Raw genomic sequence first — 22063 nt, forward strand, 5'->3', positions numbered from 1 at the left:
CCTTTCCTCTTAAATGCATTTTTCTACTCTCTTTTTTATCTTGAAACAGGTGTCAACTCCTTCCAAGTCTACATGGCCTATAAGGATCTCTACCAAATGTCCGACAGCCAGGTAGGTCCTTGTACACCCCTCGCCTCCCTTGGGCAGGAATAGGCCTGCCTTGTCAGGCAAAGCGGCACAGGGCAGGGGAGATGTCAGAGTAGGCCAGGGAGGGCGCTGGGTTCAAGTCCTGGTTCTGACGCTGAGCTGTCAGTCATCGCCCTTCCCTGGACCTGCATTCCTTTCTGCCTGTACGAGTGGCGTGGAGCAGGGATCCCCTGCTTGGTGGTTCCCGAACTCGGCTCATCTTCAGCCTCATCTAAAGAGCTCACTAAATACACAGACTCATATTCCATCACATATGCTCGGTTCAGGAATCTGTACTTTCTTAAACCTCTGCAGTTGATTCTGGGGCTCAAGCGAGTTTGGGGACCATTACCTTAGCTCTGACCTGGAGGAGAGCCCTGGCTGTCCCTCCAGCCAATTGCAAGTCACGTCCTTTCTCAGTTTTCTCATCTATACGACGTGATCATCTCTGGCCCTAACAACCTCAAACAGCTGTTCTGTGGACGAGATGAGTCAAGGAAGAAGGTGGTCTAAGGAGTACAGGTGTAGGGGGTACAATTTATCAGGCACCTGGCCTTCTTAACACCACTGGGACTCTTGGTTTGGTTTTGTTATTATTGCCCTGCCCTCTGCTTGTTAGAAAGGTGGGACAGTGTGGTGGCAAAGGGCACGGCTGCTGGAGCCAGGCTGCTTGGCAGCAAGCCCTGACTCTGCTGTGCAGCCTGGGGCAGATTTCCTAACCTCTCTGTGCTTTAGGCCCTTCATGGCACTTGCCTCCGAGAAGATGTCGGAGGATTAAGCGATTTAATACAAGTAAAGCTCTAGGGCAGTGCCTGGCACACAGCAGGCATACGAGTGTTAATAAGCTGGTTTTCATTATCCCCATGGGGTCTCATGTGCAATGGAAGAAGCACCCATGTCTTACCTTTCAAAATAGACCCTTGGAGTTACATAATATAACTTACCCCGAGATGGCCTGGAAACCAAAAGGCTGAAAGTTTGTTCAGTTTCATGGAAACAATAGCATGTGTCTCTCTAGTGTGATTGAAATTTTCACCTGTTTCATTCTAATGTCTGTTTCACTGAAGCCCTGGTTAGAGTCAGAGTTGAGCAGACTTTGGGTGTGGGTCCTCCAAATTGCTTCATGCCTCCAAGTGCCTCCCCCACCTGCTGTCTACATCTGAAAGCACACATCCTGGACAAGGGAGGCGTTATCTTATATGCAAGGAGGGCAAAGTTGAGATTCAGGAGTCCCCGGGGAGGGAACCTGTGGCTTTGGTCCTCAGCAGGTGCAAATGTCTGATTGCAGATCCTTCACAGGTGGGAAGAGGGCACGGGACAGTGGACAGGGCCTGGATTGGCGAAATAAGGTGATGCCTGGCAGGACACATGTTATCTGAGTATTCAAGTTATTGGAGGACTTGGTCTCTCGACCCCAATTGGTCTATAAAGTGACAGGAGTTGGAATTTTTGTAAAGATGTACACATGTCCTATGATTGGTGGTGGCTAAGGTACAGGCATAGCAGGTTTAGTTATACAATTTCAGTAAAACGGAAGACAGCTTCTCAGCTGCAGTTGTCACCATTAACAACGTCACGCTCCAGGGGAGCAAAGCCACAAAGAAAGCAAAGGCTCGCGTGGGTATAATTGTGGATATAATCACGCCTCGGTGTCACTTTTATCAGCTGTGCGCCTCTCCCCCACCCAGACTTTCTGCCCTTGGATCTGGAGGGTGTCAGGGTCAAGGGAAAATCTTTTCCAGTTCTTACTTGTTGAGCGACGCATTCCATTGATGTGGATGGAGCATCCTGGCGGGTGGATGACTGTGTGTTAGTAGTAAGAGCAGTCTTCGCAAGTGCTCGTGCTGTGATATCTTTATCTCACCCCAACCCCCCTTTATCCCTCCTTAGCTCTACGAAGCCTTCACCTTCCTTAAGGGGCTGGGAGCTGTGATCTTGGTCCACGCAGAAAATGGAGATTTGATAGCTCAGGTGAGTGGTGTGAGTTTCCACCTCTTCCGCCTCAGTCTCCTTCTCCTTGTAAAGGATACGAGAAAAGGGGGTGGAGGCATTGGTCAGCCAGCTCACCAGACAATGAAGGGTCAAGCCAAGAACCGGATGGCATGTCAGGCACTCCAGGTGTGAGTCACGCACACACTATCTGCAGCGTGGCCTTTGGCAGGTCATAATTGCCTCCTCCTTGCGAACCTCGATTTTCTCACCTGTACAATGGGGGTAATATTACTGCCCTGTGAACCATGGCGGGTTTGCATGAGCAACAAATAAGGATGTGAAAGAAAATGCTTGGAAGCTGGGGTTGCTCATCATCCCCCACGACTTGAGAGCGGGGCTAATGGACAGAGCTCAGGCTGGAAGCAGGTGTTCCAGTCTGGCCTCCTGACGTTGGGCGAGGAACTCTACCCCACGAAGGCTCCTGTGCTTCATTTAGAAGCATCTGCCTTGCAGTGTGGTTGTGAGGATTAAATGATATCGTGTATGTGTAGAGCAATGTTGGACATGTAACAGGCTGTAGCCATTCAGGAGTTTTGGGTAGTGTGAGACGTGAACCCATTTTGATCATTCTGGCTACAGGGTGGATAATTTGATGGGAATAGAATAAAGTCAGCTAGGTTTTGCTCCAGCAATTCTCACAGGAAATGAAGAGAGGAGACAGAGCGGAGGTGGAAGAGGCAAGAATATGATAGGGAAGGTGCACAGTCTACAGGACTCATCGATTGATTGGATGGGGGAAGGAGAGGAAGTCAAGGATGGCTGCTTGGTCCCTGTGCAGGGTGGATCACGATGCCACGAATCAAGATCAGGCATATGGGAGGTTTGGATGCATCCAGTGAAGGTAGTTAATGCCGTGCGTGACGCTAAGGAGTATGTACATCCTCATTTCATAGGTAGGGAAACTGAGGCTCAGATAGTAATAACTTGCCCACTGTTATATGGGGCATCGGAGCCAGGATGTGAATACAGTTCCATCTGGTTCCAAAACCCAGTGGAACTGCAGCATGACGGTTAAGGGCATGAGATCTGAAGCTTCACTCTTAAGGTTAGCTATTGTCTTTATTTCTTACTATTTGTGTTCTTGCAGTTTTTCTGTAAAATTGAAATTCTTTCAAATTCAAAATAAAAGAACACAACTCAGTACCATCACACAGCAATCACACAGCAGTATTCTGGTCATTGGCAAGAGGTCACTAAATCCAGCCCTCACCCCAAAAGATGGGATGGTACAAAGGTATGAATGCTGGGAAATGAGGGTCACTGGGAGCCGTATCAGAGGTTGTCTGCCAGCCTCTCCTCTGGCCCCCCAGTGATTGATGACCCTCTCACATGCAAAACGCATTCATTCCTTTCCAGGGTCCTCCAAACTCTCACCTCATTACACCATCAAAGACTGGAATCATCTAAGCCAGGTCTAGGTGTGGATGAGGCTTCTTGGGTCTAGTCCCTACAATATGTAGGTCTTTGAAGAAAATAGGCAAGTTATCTCTCCCCCGCCCCCCCCCCCACTCAACACACGACATATAGTGGTGGGGTGGGCATTCCTGTTGAAAAAGGGACAGTGGAAAACACCAGGAGTCATTGGTCCATAGCAGTTCTGAAATCCAGTTAGACAAGTGTTGGCAGTTCCTTGATTAGGTCTTGAAGCCTGAGAATAATTCTCCATGGCTCTTGGCTCCACCTTCTGGGCTATTGGTCCCATCCTTCCTTTTCATGAAAGGTAGCCCATGCTTGCAGCTGAGGAATTTTCTCAGCCTGCTTCCTGCACAGTAGAATTTTAGGAGTCCAACTGCCTCCATTCATTTTGTATGTCTTATCCCGTCCAGTCCAGGCTGCCGGTGTTTTGCTAAGATAACCTTCCCAAAACCTTTGTGGGCCTCCTCTGAATCTCACTGGAATTCACCCCATTAGACAAAAGATACCCACAGATTTCTTTTCAATAAGCCCTCCTTCTCCTGGTCAGACCGCCAAGAGGTACATCCTTGAGCTTCCTAGAGGCCTTAACTTGATTGAGAGGATCTGTGGGCACACCCTCAATTATCTGTCCCTCTCACGTTTTACTGTTTACTATGAGCAGCAAGAAGAAGCCAGGCGGTACCTTGACAATTTGCTGGGGACTCTCCTCAGCTAGATCCCCGAGTTCATTAGACACATTTGCCCCTTGCCACACCACTACAGGTGACAGTGTTGCCAAGCTTTCTGCTACTACATAACAAGATTCCCCTTCCTCCAGTTTTCAATAACAGACGCCTCATTTCCTTTAGAGCTCTCACTAGCAAGGTCCTCAAAGTCCATATTTCTACTAACAGTCCATTTGAGACCAGCTTTCCCTAAGACATGCCTTGAAATTCTTCCAGCCTCCATTCACTGCCCGCTCCCAAAGCCACTCCCACATTTTTAGTTAATTGCTGTGGCAGCACCCTACTTCTGAATACCAAAATCTGTTTCAGTTCTCTGTGGCTGCATAACAAATTACCCCCTAAATTTAGCATCGTCAAACAAAAAACGTTTTCCACGTCATGGTCCTGTGGGTCCGGAGTCCAGGTGTGGCTTGGCTGGGTTTTCGGGCTCAGAGTCTCTCACCGGCTGCCGTGAAGGTGTCAGGCAGGGCTGCAGTCATCTCAGGGCTGGTCTGGGGCAGGATTCCTTTCCAGAGGGTTGCAGGATTCCCACTCAGAGGGTTGCTTCTGGGATTCAGTTCCTTGCACGCTATCACACTGTTGTCCTTTATTCTTTGATGGCTGTTAGACAGAGGCCCCCTTGGTTCTCTGCCACATGGGCAGCTACAGCATGGTGACCTGTTTCCTTCCAAGTGAGAGAGCAGGAGAGGGTGAGCAAGGGAGAAGTGGGAGTCCCTTTGTAACCTAACCTCAGAAATGACATCCCATCTCTTTCCTCGTGTTCTGCTCATTGGAAGCAGGGTGCCAGGTACAGCCCACGTGCAAGCAGAGGCAGGCTCACTGCGAACCTCTTAAAAGCTGCCCAACACATGTATCATAGGTTTGCCTGGTTTTGAACTTCATAAACATGAAACCACACAGTAGGTACTCTTTTACATCCGGCTTCTTTTTTTTTTTTTTCCCCTGCGGTACGCGGGCCTCTCACTGTCGTGGCCTCTCCCGTTGCGGAGCACAGGCTCCGGACGCGCAGGCTCAGCGGCCATGGCTCACAGGCCCAGCCGCTCCGCGGCATGTGGGATCTTCCCAGACCGGGGCACGAACCCGTGTCCCCTGCATCGGCAGGCGGACTCTCAACCACTGCGCCACCAAGGAAGCCCTACATCTGGCTTCTTTTGATCAATAGGTTTGTGAGATTCATCCCTATTGTTACCTGAAGCAACAGTATTCTCTCTGTCATCATGGTGTAGAATTCCACTGCAGGGATAGGTCACAATTTGTTCTTCAGTTGATAGATGTTTGGATAGTTTCAAATTTAGGATTACTGTGTATAAAGCGTCCTTAAACATTCTTGTTCAGTCTTTTGTTAAACATATGTTCCCATTTCTGTTGGTAAGTACGTAGGAGGGGGATTTCTGGGTCGTGGGTGTGCACATATTCAGGTCTTACAGTTACTGCTACCCTGTTTTCCAGGGTGTACCAACCTATATCCCACCAAATGTGTGTGAAAAGTTGAGTTTGGAGTCCCCAGTTCTTAAGCTTTACATCAGGGAATTCTTAGCTTTCCTCGCTGCCAACTTAAGATTGAGTTTTCTCAGCTCCAATAAATCTGTTACCTTTTGTACATCTGCTTCCCAGCTTCCAAAATTTTGTTTCTGTTATCTTCTCTGCATTCTCTTGGTTCTTGTGTACCATTCCTGTCACTTTAGCAGAGTTTCAGGGTGGAGTAAAAATAATGTGTGTGCTCAGCCCATGAATTTTGACTGGAAACCCTACTCTAGTCTTTTGTGATCTGTGTTTTTCCCCCACTACATCATCTTTTGTCCTCCTTCCTTTTTTCTCCTCCTTCCTTCCAACAGAAATAGTAACTGACATTTAAATAATCTTCCAGAGGGATGTCTCCCTATCATAAATCTTGTTGTAAACAGTTTACAAAAATGCCTTGTAAACACCATCTTCAAGAGCTGACATTATTCCATTCTTTACTTAAATCCACCCCAGCTGTTAGATCTTGAAACTGTTTCCAGCTTATGTTCTTATAATAAACTCGAGCTTAATAACCATAAATGCACAGTTGAAATTATGATTGTTTTATGGTTGATAGGGCCTGGGGCTCCTCGTAGGGCTGTGTTCCAGAATGATGTTACAGAAACTGCGGAAGTTAAAATTAGCAGCACAGCTGACACCTGGGCAACGTAAAAATATTAGTTTTGAGATACTACAGTATTCCTAAGGAGGGGGCACCTTGGAGCCTTGGAGCAAATAGATTTGTATCTGGGCTACAATGGCTCAGGGAACTCTTTCATTTATATGATAAGCTTGAGGTAGAGTTGTCCTGCTAGAAAGACAGGTACCAGGAAGAGGAAACTACAGTAGAGAAAATGAGAGCTGGCTGACCAACAACGAGCCCTTGCTATACACCAGGTATCGTGTGAGCATTTCACATCTGCCACCTCAGTGATGTATTATAGCAACTCCGGTGTGTAGGTGCTGTTGTTTCCAATGTAAAGAAGAGAAGATTAATGAAATAATGCCATTTGCAGCGACATGGATGGACCTAGAGATTATCATACTGAGACAGAGACAAGTATGTGGTATCGCTTATATGTGGAATCTAAAAAAATGATACGAATGAGCTTATTTACAAAACAGAAACAGACTCACAGGCATAGAAAACAAACTTATGGTTACCACAGGAGAAGCGGAGGAGGGATAAATTAGGAGTTTGGGATTAACATATACACAGTACTATATATAAAATAGAGAACCAACAAGGACCAACTGTATAGCACAGGGAACTACTCAATATTTTGTAAACCTGTAAGGGAAAAATATCTGAAAGGAATATATATATGAGTGTGTGTGTATAACTGAATCACTTTGCTGTACACCTGAAACTAACACAACATTGTAGATCAACTACACTTCAATTTAAAAAAAAGAAGAGAACCTTGAGGCTCAGAACCGACAGAGACGGTCGGTTCCGGAGCTGGATGCCCAGTTTGATTTCTGCATCCATGTCATACCCAAACACCACTCATCTTCCTTCTCTCTTACCCTGCAGCAGAGACTTGGAAGTTGGAAGAGCGCTGGGTGGCCTTTAAGGCTAATTTCGTATAATCCTACTTCCTCTCACTGGTCCCGTGGTGTTGAATAGAGCAGGTGTGGACGGGGATATCCAGGGTTGCAAAGAGGGAAGGTGGGCAGGGGTAGTGGAGGGAGCAAAGAAGCTGTGGATCGCCGCAGCCCGTTAGACCCCATGCAGACCACTCCCTGTCCTGGGCTCAGCTGCCCCATCTGTCTAACGGGGCTGGAGGATTGGCCTCTCCCGGCTCTGACATTCCGTAATCACTGACTCATTCGTTCTTGTCTTGTAGGAACAAAAGCGGATCTTAGAGATGGGCATCACGGGTCCTGAGGGCCACGCTCTGAGCAGACCTGAAGAGGTAAAGGAGCCTCCACTGGGTGTGACTCTGACATAGCTGAGAGCTCACCCCGATGCTGTTCCAGCTGGAACAGCCTGGCTAGAGCCCCCGTCTCCGTCTCATTTCCCCTACGTGAGCACCCCAGCACGTGTGGTCCTCTCCGGGTCTGCCCTCGGGCTTGGGAGCCCTGGGGCCTGCAGGTCGATCAGAGGAGCCTGGAAAGGTTCTGCCTCTCCCAGGGCCCGGGAACTTCACACCATGGTCCCATGGACACTTCAGAATCCCTACTGAGGACAAGGTGTATTTGATGACAGGAAAGTGGAGCCCCACGTCCCAGGCAGAGGACTTCAAAACAACTGCCCTTGCATGGACCTCCTATCCGCTGTGCTCTAAGACTCGACAAGGGACGAATCCCCTGGGAGTGATACGGCACATGTGTGGCGGGACACGGCGGGTAGAAGGAAGGCAAGCAGGTTGGGCATGGAACAGGACGGACGTCCAGTATTTTCTGGTGTCTCATGAGATCATTAGTAGTCTTCCCGGACCTCCGCTCTAGGCCAGCCTGTGCCGGACATGGGACCCAACACACGAGTACACAGACTCCTTACCCGGAGGTTCCTGATCGGGCCCAGTGCTCCAGACGTGAGCTCCACGCCCACGAGCTGGGTTCCCAGTCCCTGGTGAGACCAGGACAGACCTGAGACAGTGTCTACAAACCCTTATAACACGTGGACGTTGCCACCACCTTCAGGCATGTGAGCAGCCTGGGGACCCTTCTGGGTGTGGCTGGACTCCTGGCACGTGGCTGTGGCTTCCTGCCAGCCACTAGCAGCTCGGCAGACCGGAAATTAAAACAATACATCACAGGTCCTACTGTCTGCTCTAGCGGGGGCAGAGGCCAAACCCCGCAGCAGGTGGTTTCACTTGGTTATTGAACAAATGAAGGAAGGAATGCATGTTGGACACCTGTATTCCCTGATGTCAGGCATTTTATAGGTAACCGACCACTTTATGGGCCTTTTGATGACTCTACTGCCTAGGCGATCTCCTTCTAACAGAGCGTGCATAATACTTCCAAGCAAAGGAAAAACATAATTCTGCCTTCCAGCCCTCTAGCCAGATACATTCTTAGTTTTTCCTTCCTTTTGAAAAATCTACAGTATTTTCCTCTCTTGATGCAGTAGATTTCCCTCTGACCACACTTAAGGAGAATCACAGGAGCCTGGTCAGGGAGAGGCCCTAGGAACTCAGGGTGGGTGCTGCCTCCCACCTCTCCCTCCTGTGACCCATGTATTTGCTGTGTCTGCAGCTGGAGGCCGAGGCCGTGTTCCGAGCCATCACCATCGCGGGTCGGATCAACTGCCCTGTGTACATCACCAAGGTGATGAGCAGGAGCGCGGCGGACATCATCACCCTGGCCAGGAAGAAGGGTACGCAGCCCAGCGCGTGGGCCTCCTGCGGGAAGCTGCGGGGTGAGGAAGGGGCGTGTCCAACAGGCTCATCAAGTTCACTGACGGAGCCACTCCCCAGGGCAGAGACATTCTGCCAGTTGCCTGCAGCCTGGGCCCCGTAGGCCAGGTTGAAAAGGGAGCTTGGGATGGTGGGCCGGCACAAGGTGTGCAGGTGTTTTCAGGTTTGATTCCTGGGGTGCCATGGGCCCCGGCCGTGACCTTGCATAAGAGGTCTGAGCTTCGGTTTCCCCATTTGTAGCTAAGGTAATTATCCCCTCCTTGTGGGTCACATGAGACCGTGTATCTTAAAGATCTGTGAAGAGTTCCAAGTTCTGCCCTGGGTTTCACATCAAAGAAGTGATGGAGCCAGGGCTGCATCAGCTCTTGGTCCCTGCCCGCCCCCTTTCTGGTCCTCTCTCTGGGCCCTTCATCCTGGGTCCCCTATCTAGGGCCTCTTAGCGGGTGCCTGCACCCAGACTCCACCGTGGGGCCCACACAGAGTCTCAGCTGCAGGTTGGGAAGGAGGAAGGTGTTCTTCCAGAGCCAGAGGGTCTGGGGACAGCCCAGTGCTGGACATCAAGGGAGTGTGGCAGGAAGGCAGCCTCCAGCTCTAAGACTTGGACGCACTACTTAACCTCTCTGAGCTACTGTTGTTTCATCTCGAAACGGACCCGATGGGCTCACAGGTGTGAAGTTCCAGCCAAGTCCTTGGTGGGTCCCGAGGGCTCCTGAGGACCCTGGGGCACAGGCGCCACTGGTGCTCTGAGCGGCTCTGACCTGTGTGGTGGCCATTCCCCAGGAGACTCAGAGGAACCACCCGAGTGTGGTCCCCAGGCCTTCTTGACTGAGGCCCACAGTCCCCAGCACCCACCAGATAGAGAATGAAGGTTGCCCAAAGCAGCCTTCCTTCCCTAATTCAGGGTGAGAGAGAGAGAGAGAATGACAGAGCGGGTAGCACACGTCACACGAAGACAGTCGCTAGAATCCTTTCGTCCTGTGGACATTCACCAAGGATGTTCACCACCTGGGCAAGGTCCACCCGTCTACTTTCTGGGAGTCGTATGAGGTTGACCGGCAGCTCTGGGTCGGAGGGGGCAGCCGGCTGGAAATCCACAACAGCCACACAGCCCTGACTGCATCCACCACCCTCTGCATGCAGGATGCCCCTCCTTTCTTACAGGAACCCTTTATGGGAAGTGTAAGCGGCCCTATTCTTAAAAATCTTTAATTATGTATTTTATTTTACCTAATATATCCAGAATATTCATTCCACGTGTAATCAGTGTAAACGGATTAAGATATTTTGCATTATTTTTCTGTACCGTCCTTGAAATCCAGTGTGTATTTCACCCTTACAGCACATCTCGACTCAGACCAAATGCCTGAAAGCCACAGGTGGCAGGTGGTTTCCGTGTGGGACAGAGCAGCGGTGAACCCCAAACACCTAGTTTTAGTATTTTTGAGGGCAAGCTGACGAGTAGAGGCATTGTACAGAGAGTGATCTAGGTTAGCACAGCTTGCTGAGGACCAGCCCCAGGTTACAGATGAGGAAACTGCCGCTCAGAGAGGTAACAAGAATCTGGAAGCAGCGGTAAGCGTGCCGGCGAGCTAAGCCTGCAGGTCCTGGAGCTGCCGAGAAATAAAGCGACCACCACCCTCTCGTGGCTTTTTCAATTTAAGTAAAGTTAAGTACACTTTTTCAGTTGGCTCCTCAGTCGCGTTAGCCCTGTTTCTTACGCTCCAGGGCCACGTGAGGCTGGTGGCTGCTGTCTTGGGCAGAACCGTCCAGAGCAGTCCCAGCACCGCTGTGCTGTTGGGAGTTGCCGTCCCAGAGCCAGGCTGCTGGAACCCAAAGCCTACCTCTCGCTTGTCAGCAGGGTGGCCTCGGACTGATGCCACAGAACCCTGGGCCCACGTCGTCCCCTTGGCACTCTCTCTGCTGTGGGGATTCTCACTTGGGACTTTGCCCCTGGGGTTTTGTTCCGGCAGAAACACATGTGGCCCACTCCCTGGAAGGCAAACTGGACTTTCGGGAAAGCGAATGCTCAGAAAGGAGCCCTCCAGTAGTGGGTTGGTGGCCGCACGTCCTGGCCCCTTCGCTCCTGTGGCGTGGGATGGCTCTGAGGCTCCCGGGGTCCCCAGTGCACTGAGCTGCGCGTGCCCAAGGCCATGACTCGGTGGTAACTCATCTTTCCTTAGCTTCTCTCTCTGCCTTGTGTCACTTCCTCAGTCCCCACCGAGTTGTTTCCTGGAATCACCTCCGAATAAAACTCCTGAACTCGATTTTTCATTTGAAGATCTGCTTTTGGCGGAATCCAAACCGAGACATCAGGTCTCTGTGCTTTGGTTGAGCATCGTAAAAAGAGATAATAGTCAGAAATAGTCAAATCCAAATGCTAAAAGCATTCACAGTCCAGAAGGTTGCTGAGCAGGACAGCGGGGCGCTGAGTGCCTGGTGGCCGAGGATCTGGGGCTCTGGTGGGGGGTGGGGGTGGAGCCTGGGGGAAGGATGGGCGACTTATCCCCAGTCTCATTCTTCAGCCTCGAGATTCTACTTTCCTGCGCCCGCATCTCCCATGAGAGACCATTCGCTCTCAACCACGCGTGTTTGTGTTTGCCTCCCAAGGCCCCGTCGTTTTCGGCGAGCCCATCGCTGCCAGTCTGGGGACGGATGGTACCCATTACTGGAGCAAGAACTGGGCCAAGGCGGCGGCCTTCGTGACCTCCCCTCCCCTGAGCCCGGACCCTACCACGCCCGACTACCTGACCTCCCTGCTGGCCTGGTGAGAGCCCCGGGGGTGACGGGCTCGTGGGCCTGGGCAGCGGGGCAGGACTTTTGGGAGCGGAGGGTTGAAGGATAGGAAATCGCAGCTGGTTCAGACACACTTGGGAAGGGGCCTCGGGTTGGCTGCCCGGGAGACCTCAGGACAAAACCCCGGGTTGCTTACAGCAGGCCTTTGGGCCTTTGAGTCAGTAACCGCTCCATTCATGTCTATAGGTCACCTCCCACTCATTCAGCGCTATTTAAGCACCTTCTGTGTGCCTGGCACTGTGGTGTATTGGGAAACACCCAGAATTAGGAATGTGAGACCAGGACCCTAATCCTGCCTCAGCCGCTAATTGGCTGTGTCACCCTGGCCATGTCACATAACCTGTAATGTCTCTGCCTCAGTTGACGCATCGGCAGAGTGGGGAGAATACAGTACCTACTGCAGAGGCGGGTGTGAGACGGCGTAGGTAAAAGGCCTGGAATTCAGGGTTCACAGCGGCCACTGCATTACACTCTGCTTCCTGCACACAGTAGGAGCACAGCTACTTTAACCCCTTCTCTGCCATCAGCCAGTGTGAGGGAAGAACACTTAAGGCCATGGGAGAAGGCTAAGCGGTGAGGTGTGCAGGCTGCTCTGGAAGCGGAGATGCAAGCTTGGAAGGCTTTCTGAAGGAAGTGACATCAGGCCCAGAGCCAGGGGATGCATAAGAGTTTTCCTGAGGGGCGAGAATAAGGTGGGACTTCTAATCAGAAAGAACTGTAAGGGGGTGAGGGTGTGTTCTCCTTTTCCCTAAATGCTGCAGCAGCCCATGACATACCTGGCGTCTGCAGCCCGATGGCTGGTGGGCAGCTCCAAGTCCAAAACAAACCCCCCAGCTTCCCCCATGAAGCTGCTGCTCCCACAGTCTTGCCCATCTCGGGAGACGGCAGGACACGGACCAAAGGCCCTGGCATCTGGCCGCTTCTCGCCCCCTTGGCTGCAGCCATCCTGGCTCAAGGGCCATCATTTCTCACCTCCCGACAAGGCTCTCTATTTCCATACTGCCCCTTCCACACCCTTATCGCATCGCAATCTGTTCTCAAAAGACACTCAGATATTTTAAAACCGAAATCAGACCAAGCCAGCCCTCTGCCAGGAGACCTCCAGGCTCCTTTCCTCTCAAAGAGAAACACAAGTTCCCACAATGTCCCTCAAGGCTGAGCCTGATCTTGCCCTCGCTCTCACTAACCTCGCCTGGTCCTCTTCCCCCCTTGGCTCCCTCGGTCCATCCCACTGGTGTCACGCTAACTAGACCCCAGGCAGGATGGTGCCACAGGGCCTTTGCACTCACCCTACCCCTGCCTAGCACTCTTTTCTTCGTCATCTTGCGGTTTGCTCTTTGCCAACTTCAGATCTTTGCTGGAAGATTTCTTCTCAGTGAGATAGTTCTGATCATCTTCTTAAAAACGGCAGTCCCAGCGCTACCCCATCACCCCCGCCACTCACCCTAACTCTCATTCTCCTGACTGTATGTTCCTGACCCCCGCCCCCCGCTCACCCTGCACTGGAATGTCAGCTAATGAACACAGGAATTTGTCTCTTTCTGCTTATAGATGCATCCCCATTGCCTAAGACCATGCCAGACACAGGAAGTGTGCAACACACCTTTGTTGAATAGATGAGTGAATGTCACATCCAAATATATTTCTGTACGTCTACATGATTGCTAACATGCCCTGGGGCCCCGAAATGGAGGCTGGCCCCTCGTTGAAAATCACAAAATAAAGCTCCACTTATTCCATTAATTCAGATGCCAGTTAGGGGCTCATCATATAGCCCCAGAGTATTTTCTCTCCAAAGCCTGAGTGACAGAAAAGCAAACCCAGTGAGCTTGTGTCACTTTGCTACAACCAGTGAATAGCATTTTGTCCTCCCGGCACAGCACAGAAACATTAGCCAGACCTTAAATCAACAGCCTTACAGAGGGAGACCAAGGTCAGCACATTATGGTTTCCCATGTGACCTGGCGGAGACACGAGGCCAGGGACATGACCATCCTTCCAGCACGAACATCCGTGACTCTGTGAGACACACAGGCACGTGCTGGAGCTGGGTTTTATTCACTCACTTATTTATATATTCATTCAGTCACTCATCCATTCATTCATTGGCTCCACTCAGCTTTTTTTCTTCTTTTTTAAACATTGAGATAAAATTCACGTAGCATAAAATTCACCGAGCACTCGATTTTAAAGAGAAGAGGTGGAGGATGGAGAGAGGAGCAAGGGAGTTGGCATCTTTGGCGCCTGCCGTGCGCCAGGCAAGTAGCTCATTGTCTCCTCAGGGTGATCCGGGACGGAAGGTTCCATTCTCTTTTCCATTTTACGCATAAAGAAAAGAGGAGTGACTAGCCGGGCCAGGAGGTGGCAGTTCTGGGATTTAAAAGCAGACCTGCTGGATTTGCAAAGTCAGATCGCATCAGGGGCTGTTCACGGGTCTAGTGAGATGCATGGAAGCAGAGTCACTCTGTTGGCCTCTAGCATCTTCTGTTCTCAGCAAGTCTCTCCTCACAGATGCCTGCAGCATCTTGAGGCCTTGTGGGCTCTCTGGGGGGTGAAAGAACAGACCCACTGCCCCAGGATCAGAGCGTTTTAGGGCAGGAGGAGGCTGACCCGGAGAGCCTTACCTGGACCAGCTGGAGCCCACACTCGAACAGAACCCTCTCCCGACGCACAGGCCTCTTTCCCGTCTTCAACAAGACACCAAAGGCCACAGGGCCTTCCGGTGTCACTCAGTAAGGCCTGTGATGTGCCCCAGATCTCTGTGGGGTTTGAGTTTCACAGCCTCCTTGGGCGTCTGAAGTCAGGGTCCGCTCCTCACCATGAGCTCAGGTCTGAACCCCACCCTGTTCTGTCTTTGCCAGTGGAGACCTGCAGGTCACAGGCAGCGGCCACTGTCCCTACAGCACTGCCCAGAAGGCGGTGGGCAAGGACAACTTCACTCTGATCCCTGAGGGCGTCAACGGGATAGAGGAGCGGATGACCGTGGTCTGGGACAAGGCAGTGGTAAGGCGGCGCCGTCTCTCTCCTGGAATATTCTAGAAACACCCCTCCTGCCCATCAAAGCCATGCATTATGCACTTCTGGTTCTTAAAATTCCCTTCTTACTTTGAGGCAGAAACAGAATGCACTAGGAGGGCACACGGAAAACACGTGACCCTTAAGAACGCAGCGCGAGTCCTGTGGTGTCCTTTGCATTTGCAGATGTGACAGCAGCTGTCCTTTAGTCTTAGGATGAAAATGTTCTGTTTTGTTTTGTTTTGAACCACATCTTTGTCCACGTAAAGATGACTTTGTAAACCGTGTGTGTTTGGGTTTAGGGTTGAGAGTGGGTATGGAGGCTTCCTGTTGCGTAAGGAATCCCCAGGTCACACCTTGATCACTCACTTGGAAACAGTAGATTTTTATTTTCTGTTAAACTTGGGCCCAATGAAACTGACCAGATGTCAGGGTGGCCGTTGTGGAAATGTCATCACACCTCTGAACGGTTAATTACGTTTCCGCTCTGATGAAGCCAGGCCTCTGGCACTGTTTCAGGGTGGCCTGGTTTCAGCAGGGAGAGGAGAAAACTCCAGAGTCCTTGTAAGGACTCCTGTTGGCTGGTTTCGATCTGTGCCTGTCTGCCCCTTCTGGTCCTGTTATGAGATGCTCTTTTCACCAACGGATCTTGTCTTCAGGCTACTGGCAAGATGGATGAGAACCAGTTTGTTGCTGTTACCAGCACGAATGCAGCCAAGATCTTTAACCTGTACCCCAGAAAAGGGCGGATTGCCGTGGGCTCAGACGCCGACGTGGTCATCTGGGACCCTGACAAGGTGAAGACCATAACAGCCAAGAGTCACAAGTCGGTAAGTCCTGGTTTATCAGTGACACTCCTGGCTTGGGTGAACAATTCTTGCTCTGCAATCATTTTAGAAGCCTCTGGTTAAAAATGACTTAATGAATTTTCCAACTAGAATGTGATCTGATATCTGGCATGACTCGGTCCTTCAGATTTCTCCTCCAGTTGGAGAGATTGGGAGAAGGGTTTGGAGCAGGCTCAACTAAGCTGTTCTTGCATGTGTCTCTCCCACGTCTCTCTCTCTCTCTCTCTCTCTCTCTCTCTCTCTCTCTGTCTCTCTCTCTCTCTCTCTCGGGCTCCTGTGTACAGATACATGCATTCTTAAACGACTGACTCTGCTCCTGATTCCATGGAGCAAGCCATCAGGCTCAGAGAGGGGATGTATAAGGTCCGAGATTCTTTCTCCAATTTACTTACCAAGCTGGAGAGGGTTTGATCTGCTATATCAGAAACCCACTTCAGTTTGGGGCCGGGCTCGCAGTCATCAAAGGAAAGGATCGGACTGACTCGTGCACACTCTCCCGGGCTCCAAGCCCCAAGCCTATGGGTGTGGGTTTTCTCTGCCCTTCGTGTCTTACATGCCCTTGATTTCTTCACTCATCCATCAAACCTCTAAGGACGCAGAGAGACACAGGACATCTTTCCCTCCCTGAGTGCTTGCTTCAGACCCACTCTGCATGGTCAGCAGCAGTCTCGGGTCCAGACTAATGTTCACACTCACGAGACACAGAGTCCTCAGCCTGGTCCCTGGTTCATCAAAGTCTGTTACAGGGCGTGGGCTGGGAGGCAGAGCATGTGCACACAGCATCAGTCTGTGACGGGAGTCCTCACCCCCCTCGGCTGCCATTCCCCAGCCCAGTGGTCACTTGCTGGTGAGGGGCGAGACCACGTGCATGGGGACAGAACACCAGGCACAAGGAAGCCTCAAGAGAAAGTGACAAGGACCACTTGTAGCAGCTCATGAGTGTGGCCCCCAGGTCCCCCTCGGCCACAAGACCCATGGCCTGGGGACAGAGAGGTCTGTCCAGCTTATCAACCAGTGGTCATTCTTAAAATAACCAGAGCTCCCTGATGACAGGCTGGCTTCCCTCACCCCCCTCCCTGGGGACAGGTCAGGAGGAAATGAGCCTGAGGTAGCCTCCCCTGGAGAAAGGTGTATGCTGTTCTCCACACTCACCGCCCAGCAGACACACGACTCCATTTTAATTACTATGGACGCGGTGATGTGCACAGACCAGGTGGGCTCTGGGAAGGCAGGAGAGGCACGCTGCCCCCCAGTGGTGTCAGCTCACAAGGCCGTTGTGGTCCAGGGAAGAAGAGGACACTGGGTCAAGGAGCAGGGGTTCCAATTGTTATCAAATTCCAAATATTATCAAATACTATCTTGTAGTTACTCTGTGCTTACATTTTCCATACATCGTCTCACTTAAAACAATAACCTTCTAAGTTAGGTATGTTATTATTTATGAATAAGTAAGAAAATGGACAGAGAGAGGATACGTGTATTAGTCTCCTGGGGCTGCTGTCACAAAGTACCACAAACTGGTGGCTTGAAACAACAGAAATTGACTCTCTCACAGTTCCGGAGGCCTGAAGTCTGAAATCAAGATGTCAGCAGGGCCGGGCTCCCCTGAAGGCTCTTGGAGAGACTCTGTTCCATCCTTTCTCCTGGCTTTTGGTGTCGCTGGCCATCCTTGGTCTGTAGATGCATCACTCCGATCTCTGGCTGTCTCCCTATGTCTTATCATCTTATAAGGACACCAGTCATTGGATTTAGCGCCCACTCTACCCCAGTGTGACCTCATCTTAACTAATTACATCTGCAATGACCCTATTTCCAAATACAGTCACATTCTGAAGTACTGGGGGTGAAGACTTCAACATACCTTTTTGGGGACAATTGAACCCATAATAATAAGTCACAGACCTGAGATTACCCATGTGAGAAGGAATGTTTCAGATTCGTTAAACTTGAAAAGCGTGCCCTCTCTGTCCCAAGCCAGATTTGAATTATTTTCATAATAAGAAGAGGACAATTCAGGATGCCATGAGACCAGTTGGCCACAGCATTTTTTCTGTTCCATTTTCTCTGTTTAAAGCAATGCAATTCTGTTTAAAGCAGTGCAAGAAACAAATGTTTTTCAGAACATGGATCGAAAAATGCTGTCTTAGAGGTTGGTTTTATTTATGTATTTATTTTTTCCTTTTGTGGTACGCGGGCCTCTCACTGTTGTGGCCTCTCCCGTTGTGGAGCACAGGCTCCGGATGCGCAGGCTCAGCAGCCATGGCTCACGGGCCCAGCCGCTCTGCGGCATGTGGGATCTTCCCGGACCGGGGCACGAACCCGCGTCCCCTGCATCGGCAGGCGGACTCTCAACCACTGCGCCACCAGGGAAGCCCTATTTTTTCAGTTTTAAAAACATTCCTTTTGACAATGAAAATCATTTCTTATATCTTGATCGGTGATTCAAAATTTAAATCTACTTTTCTGTAAAAAGAACACAACTTTTATTCTTTCATATCTTCGTGGGAAAAGTATTTGCTTCAAAGTATCACCCCATAGGTCACAGACATGCTTGTATATCCAGAGACTACCTAGTTTTTTTACAGTCTTTGTTTAGATGTAATTCACGTGACATAAATTTCACCATTTTAAAATGTACAGTGCAGCAGTGTGTTTAGTATATTGAGAAAGTCGTACAATCACCACTACTAATTCTAGAACGTTTTCATCCCCTCAGAAAGAAACCCAATATCCATCAGCAGTTATTCCCCATTCCTCCTCCCCAGGCCCCTGTCAACCACAAATCTGCTTTCTTTCTGGATTTGTTTATTCAGGACATTTCCTGTAAATGGCATCACACAGTATGTGGCCTTTTGTTTCTGTTTCTGTTTACCTGGTATCATGTTTTGGAGGCCCCTCCACACTGTAGTAGGTATCAATCCATTCCTTTTTATGGTTGAATAGTCTTCCACTGCTTGGATAAACCACATTAATCCATTGATGGATATAAACATATACCATGCTTATCCACTCATCAGTGTCAGGCTATCTTTTTTTTTTTTTTTTTTTTGCCGTACGCGGGCCTCTCACTGCTGTGGCCTCTGCGCTCCGGACGCGCAGGCTCAGTGGCCATGGCTCATGGGCCCAGCCGCTCCGCGGCATGTGGGATCTTCCCGGACCGGGGCACGAACCTGTGTCCCCTGCATTGGCAGGCGGACTCTCAACCCCTGTGCCACCAGGGAAGCCCCAGGCTATCTTTTATAGGACATAAAAGACTGAGGAACAGTAGTTGCTTCCTGGGAGAGGTACTGGGGAACTGGGGCTCCAGGATGGGAGACACAACAGTTTTTTAAATCATAGTCTTTTGTATTATTTGAGTTTTTACATTGTTCGTAAGTACCTTTAGGAAATAAAACAATTAGCTTTTATTTTTTTTTAACATCTTTATTGGAGTATAATTGCTTTACAATGGTGTGTTAGTTTCTGCTTTATAACAAAGTGAATCAGCTATACATGTACATGTATCCTCGTGGGATAGGGAGGGTGGGAGGGAGACGCAAGAAACAATTCGCTTTTAAAACTGTATGTGGTTGTGGGACTTCCCTGGCAGTCCAGTGGTTAGGACTCTGTGCTCTCACTGCCAAGGGCGCGGGTTCGATCCCTGGTAGAACCCTGGTCGGGGAACTGAGATCCCGCAAGCCATGCGGTGTGGACAGAAATAGAAAAATTAAACAAACAACAACAGCCAAAAACTCCATGTAGTTGTGAAATGTAGAATGTGACATCTGTGGGTAGTATAACCTGAGCCTCATAAGAATTCCCCAATTGAGGAATGCCACTGTGGCGTGTAATGTGTCCTTCCTCTAAGAAGACAACTAACAGACCATGCTGGGCTGAATGAGTTGGGCAGTTGTCTAGTTTTGACTGCGAGGTAAGTGATTTGCTTCTTGCACTGCCTTTCAGTATTTACAATGGACATTTGGGCTTCAGCAAAATTGTAAATTACTGCCTAGCGGGGTCACTTCAGGGTGACTCAGGAAGTGCTAGATGAGCAGATGTTAAAACTGAAAACAGATCTTCTGCCTGGGGCCTGGGAGGCAGCGGCCACAAAGAGTCTAAAGCATAGTATTAGCAGCTGTTTGTAAAAAATCAACATCGAAGCCCTGAGTACGCACCTAAAAACCATCAAAAACAATAAGAGAATCCATCAGCTGATTCCAAATCAATATAAAGAATTGATTCCTTTTCTATGAGATAATTAAAGAGCACTTTGAAAAACAGAATGGAAATCAAAACCCTGTTTCTAATAACAATCAAAACTAAAGAGTTCCATAAGCGCAAGTCCTTCTATGCTAAAAACATTCAACAGAGTAAAAATATCAGTTCTTTCTAATTTATAAAGTTGAAGTCATCGCATCAGAAAATGGAATGGAATTGTTTTTTAACTAGAAAAACGGAGTTCCTAGATAGACAATTTGAGAATAGCCAAAACATTTCTAAGAAAACGAAAACTAAAGAGAGCGCTAATCATCCCAGTTATTACAGCATATTATAAAGCTACAGTGATTGAGGCAGTTTGGTATTAGCAGAAGAGAAAAGAGAGCCAGGCAATAGACCGACCGCATATATGAGAGTTTGGTTTCAACAAAGGAGACCGTTAAAATTACACAGACAGTTATTCAACCAATTGTGTTTGAATACCCGGCTCATAGGGCTAGGCGGCTGCTGTACGCTTGACCACAAAACTAATTCAAAATGGGTTGAAGATTGAAATAAAATAAAGTTATAAAAGGACTAGAATAAAACACATTTTTTAAAATGATCATTTTGAAGGGGAGGAGACCTTTCTGAGAAAGAGACAAAACCTAGAAAGTACAAAGGAGAAGATTGGTCTGTTTGACCACTGACTACATACAAATGAAACCAAGAAAAAAAACCCTCTACATTGCAGCGAATGATAATTAATACTTTATGAGATCAAAAGGCAGAGGACAGACAGGGAAGTTTGGTAATACACAGTACTGGCAATACACAGGACAAACAAAGGGAGAGATTTTTTAACATTGAATATGTCCTTAGAAACCATTAAGGAAAATACCAAGAACCTAATAGAACAGGGTGCAGAAACGCAGTGACAGAAGAAGAAATATACAAAGGGTTTCTATTCATTTAAAAACAGATCCGATCTCAAATACAAATCACTGCAGTGAGATGCTGTTTTTACTTGTGCCAGTGTCTGAGATGCCGGGGTTTAATAGGATGGAGCTGAGGTGGGACTAGCATGCCGACAAACTCATGGAGTTTTGTCGGGAATGGAAATCAGCGCTGCCTTTTTTGGAAGGCAAATCTGTCGAAGTTAAAATCTGTTTACGCTTTGGCCCAAAGTCCACATCTACGAAGATGTTCACACGTGCCGGTGTGGACACTCAAGTGTGTTTATTGTGCAAAAGCAGGGCAAAGACCCACATGCTTGTCCTTGAGAATTGGATGAGTAAATGATAGTATGTCCCTGGGGTGGAATCCAGTGCAGCAGTTTAAGGAATATCAAAACATTTTTAACCCACGACATGGGAACATTCGCTGATGGGGAGCATTCTGTGAGGTAAGGCGAAAAACAAAGGTGAAACTGTCCAGAGCGCTCGGAACATGAGAAAGTTACTCACGCACAGAAAATATCTGGGGTTCCAGAAAGGTCAGTGTGGGGCAGGCATCTCGGTCTGAGGTCAAAGAGAGACCTGCTTTTTTTTAAAGTTACATATCTTGGGCTTCCCTGGTGGCGCAGTGGTTGAGAGTCCGCCTGCGGATGCAGGGAACACGGGTTCGTGCCCCGGTCTGGGAAGATCCCACATGCCGCGGAGCGGCTGGGCCCGTGAGCCATAGCCGCTGAGCCTGCGCGTCCGGAGCCTGTGATCCGCAACGGGAGAGGCCACAGCAGTGAGAGGCCCGCGGAGCGCAAAAAAAAAAAAAAAAAAAGTTACACATCTTTTGTACCGTTTGAATTTTTACCGTATTTTCCCCCTACTTTTTGAATAATCAAAGAGTTTGGCTGGTGGTAGTTATATTCACTTTAGGACTAATGAAAGGAATGCATATTTTCTAGGAAATGTTTTGTCTTTCAAATGAGTAAATAACTAAATATGACCTTACCTGGTGCTGGAGGGCATTTCATAGACATGAAATTACGAAATATTCCCCCGCTGCCGATGTCGCGCCAATTGGTCCGATGCCTTCAGAAAATAATTCGGCAGTCTTTCAAAAGCTCATATCCTTTGACCCAGTAATTTAGTTTTAGGAAAAA

General features: G+C 49.2%; 1 protein-coding gene across 2 annotated transcripts in view; it reads left to right on the top strand.

The window, feature by feature from the left end:
- The window catches only part of CRMP1 (collapsin response mediator protein 1), a gene marked incomplete at both ends in the record, with an annotated part of 67543 nt that overhangs the window by 38211 nt on the left and 7269 nt on the right, over nt 1–22063 (top strand). For both annotated transcript variants that reach the window (XM_082838647.1, XM_082838648.1), the window contains 7 exons: nt 50–111; nt 2017–2097; nt 7613–7681; nt 8970–9090; nt 11738–11894; nt 14785–14926; nt 15598–15768. In XM_082838647.1, the coding sequence (XP_082694773.1) occupies nt 50–111; nt 2017–2097; nt 7613–7681; nt 8970–9090; nt 11738–11894; nt 14785–14926; nt 15598–15768 (803 nt within the window). The remainder of the gene's footprint in view (nt 1–49; nt 112–2016; nt 2098–7612; nt 7682–8969; nt 9091–11737; nt 11895–14784; nt 14927–15597; nt 15769–22063) is intronic.

Source organism: Leucopleurus acutus (genome assembly GCF_964270905.1).
Source record: "Leucopleurus acutus genome assembly, chromosome: 4".
Taxonomy (NCBI): Eukaryota; Metazoa; Chordata; class Mammalia; order Artiodactyla; family Delphinidae; genus Leucopleurus; species Leucopleurus acutus.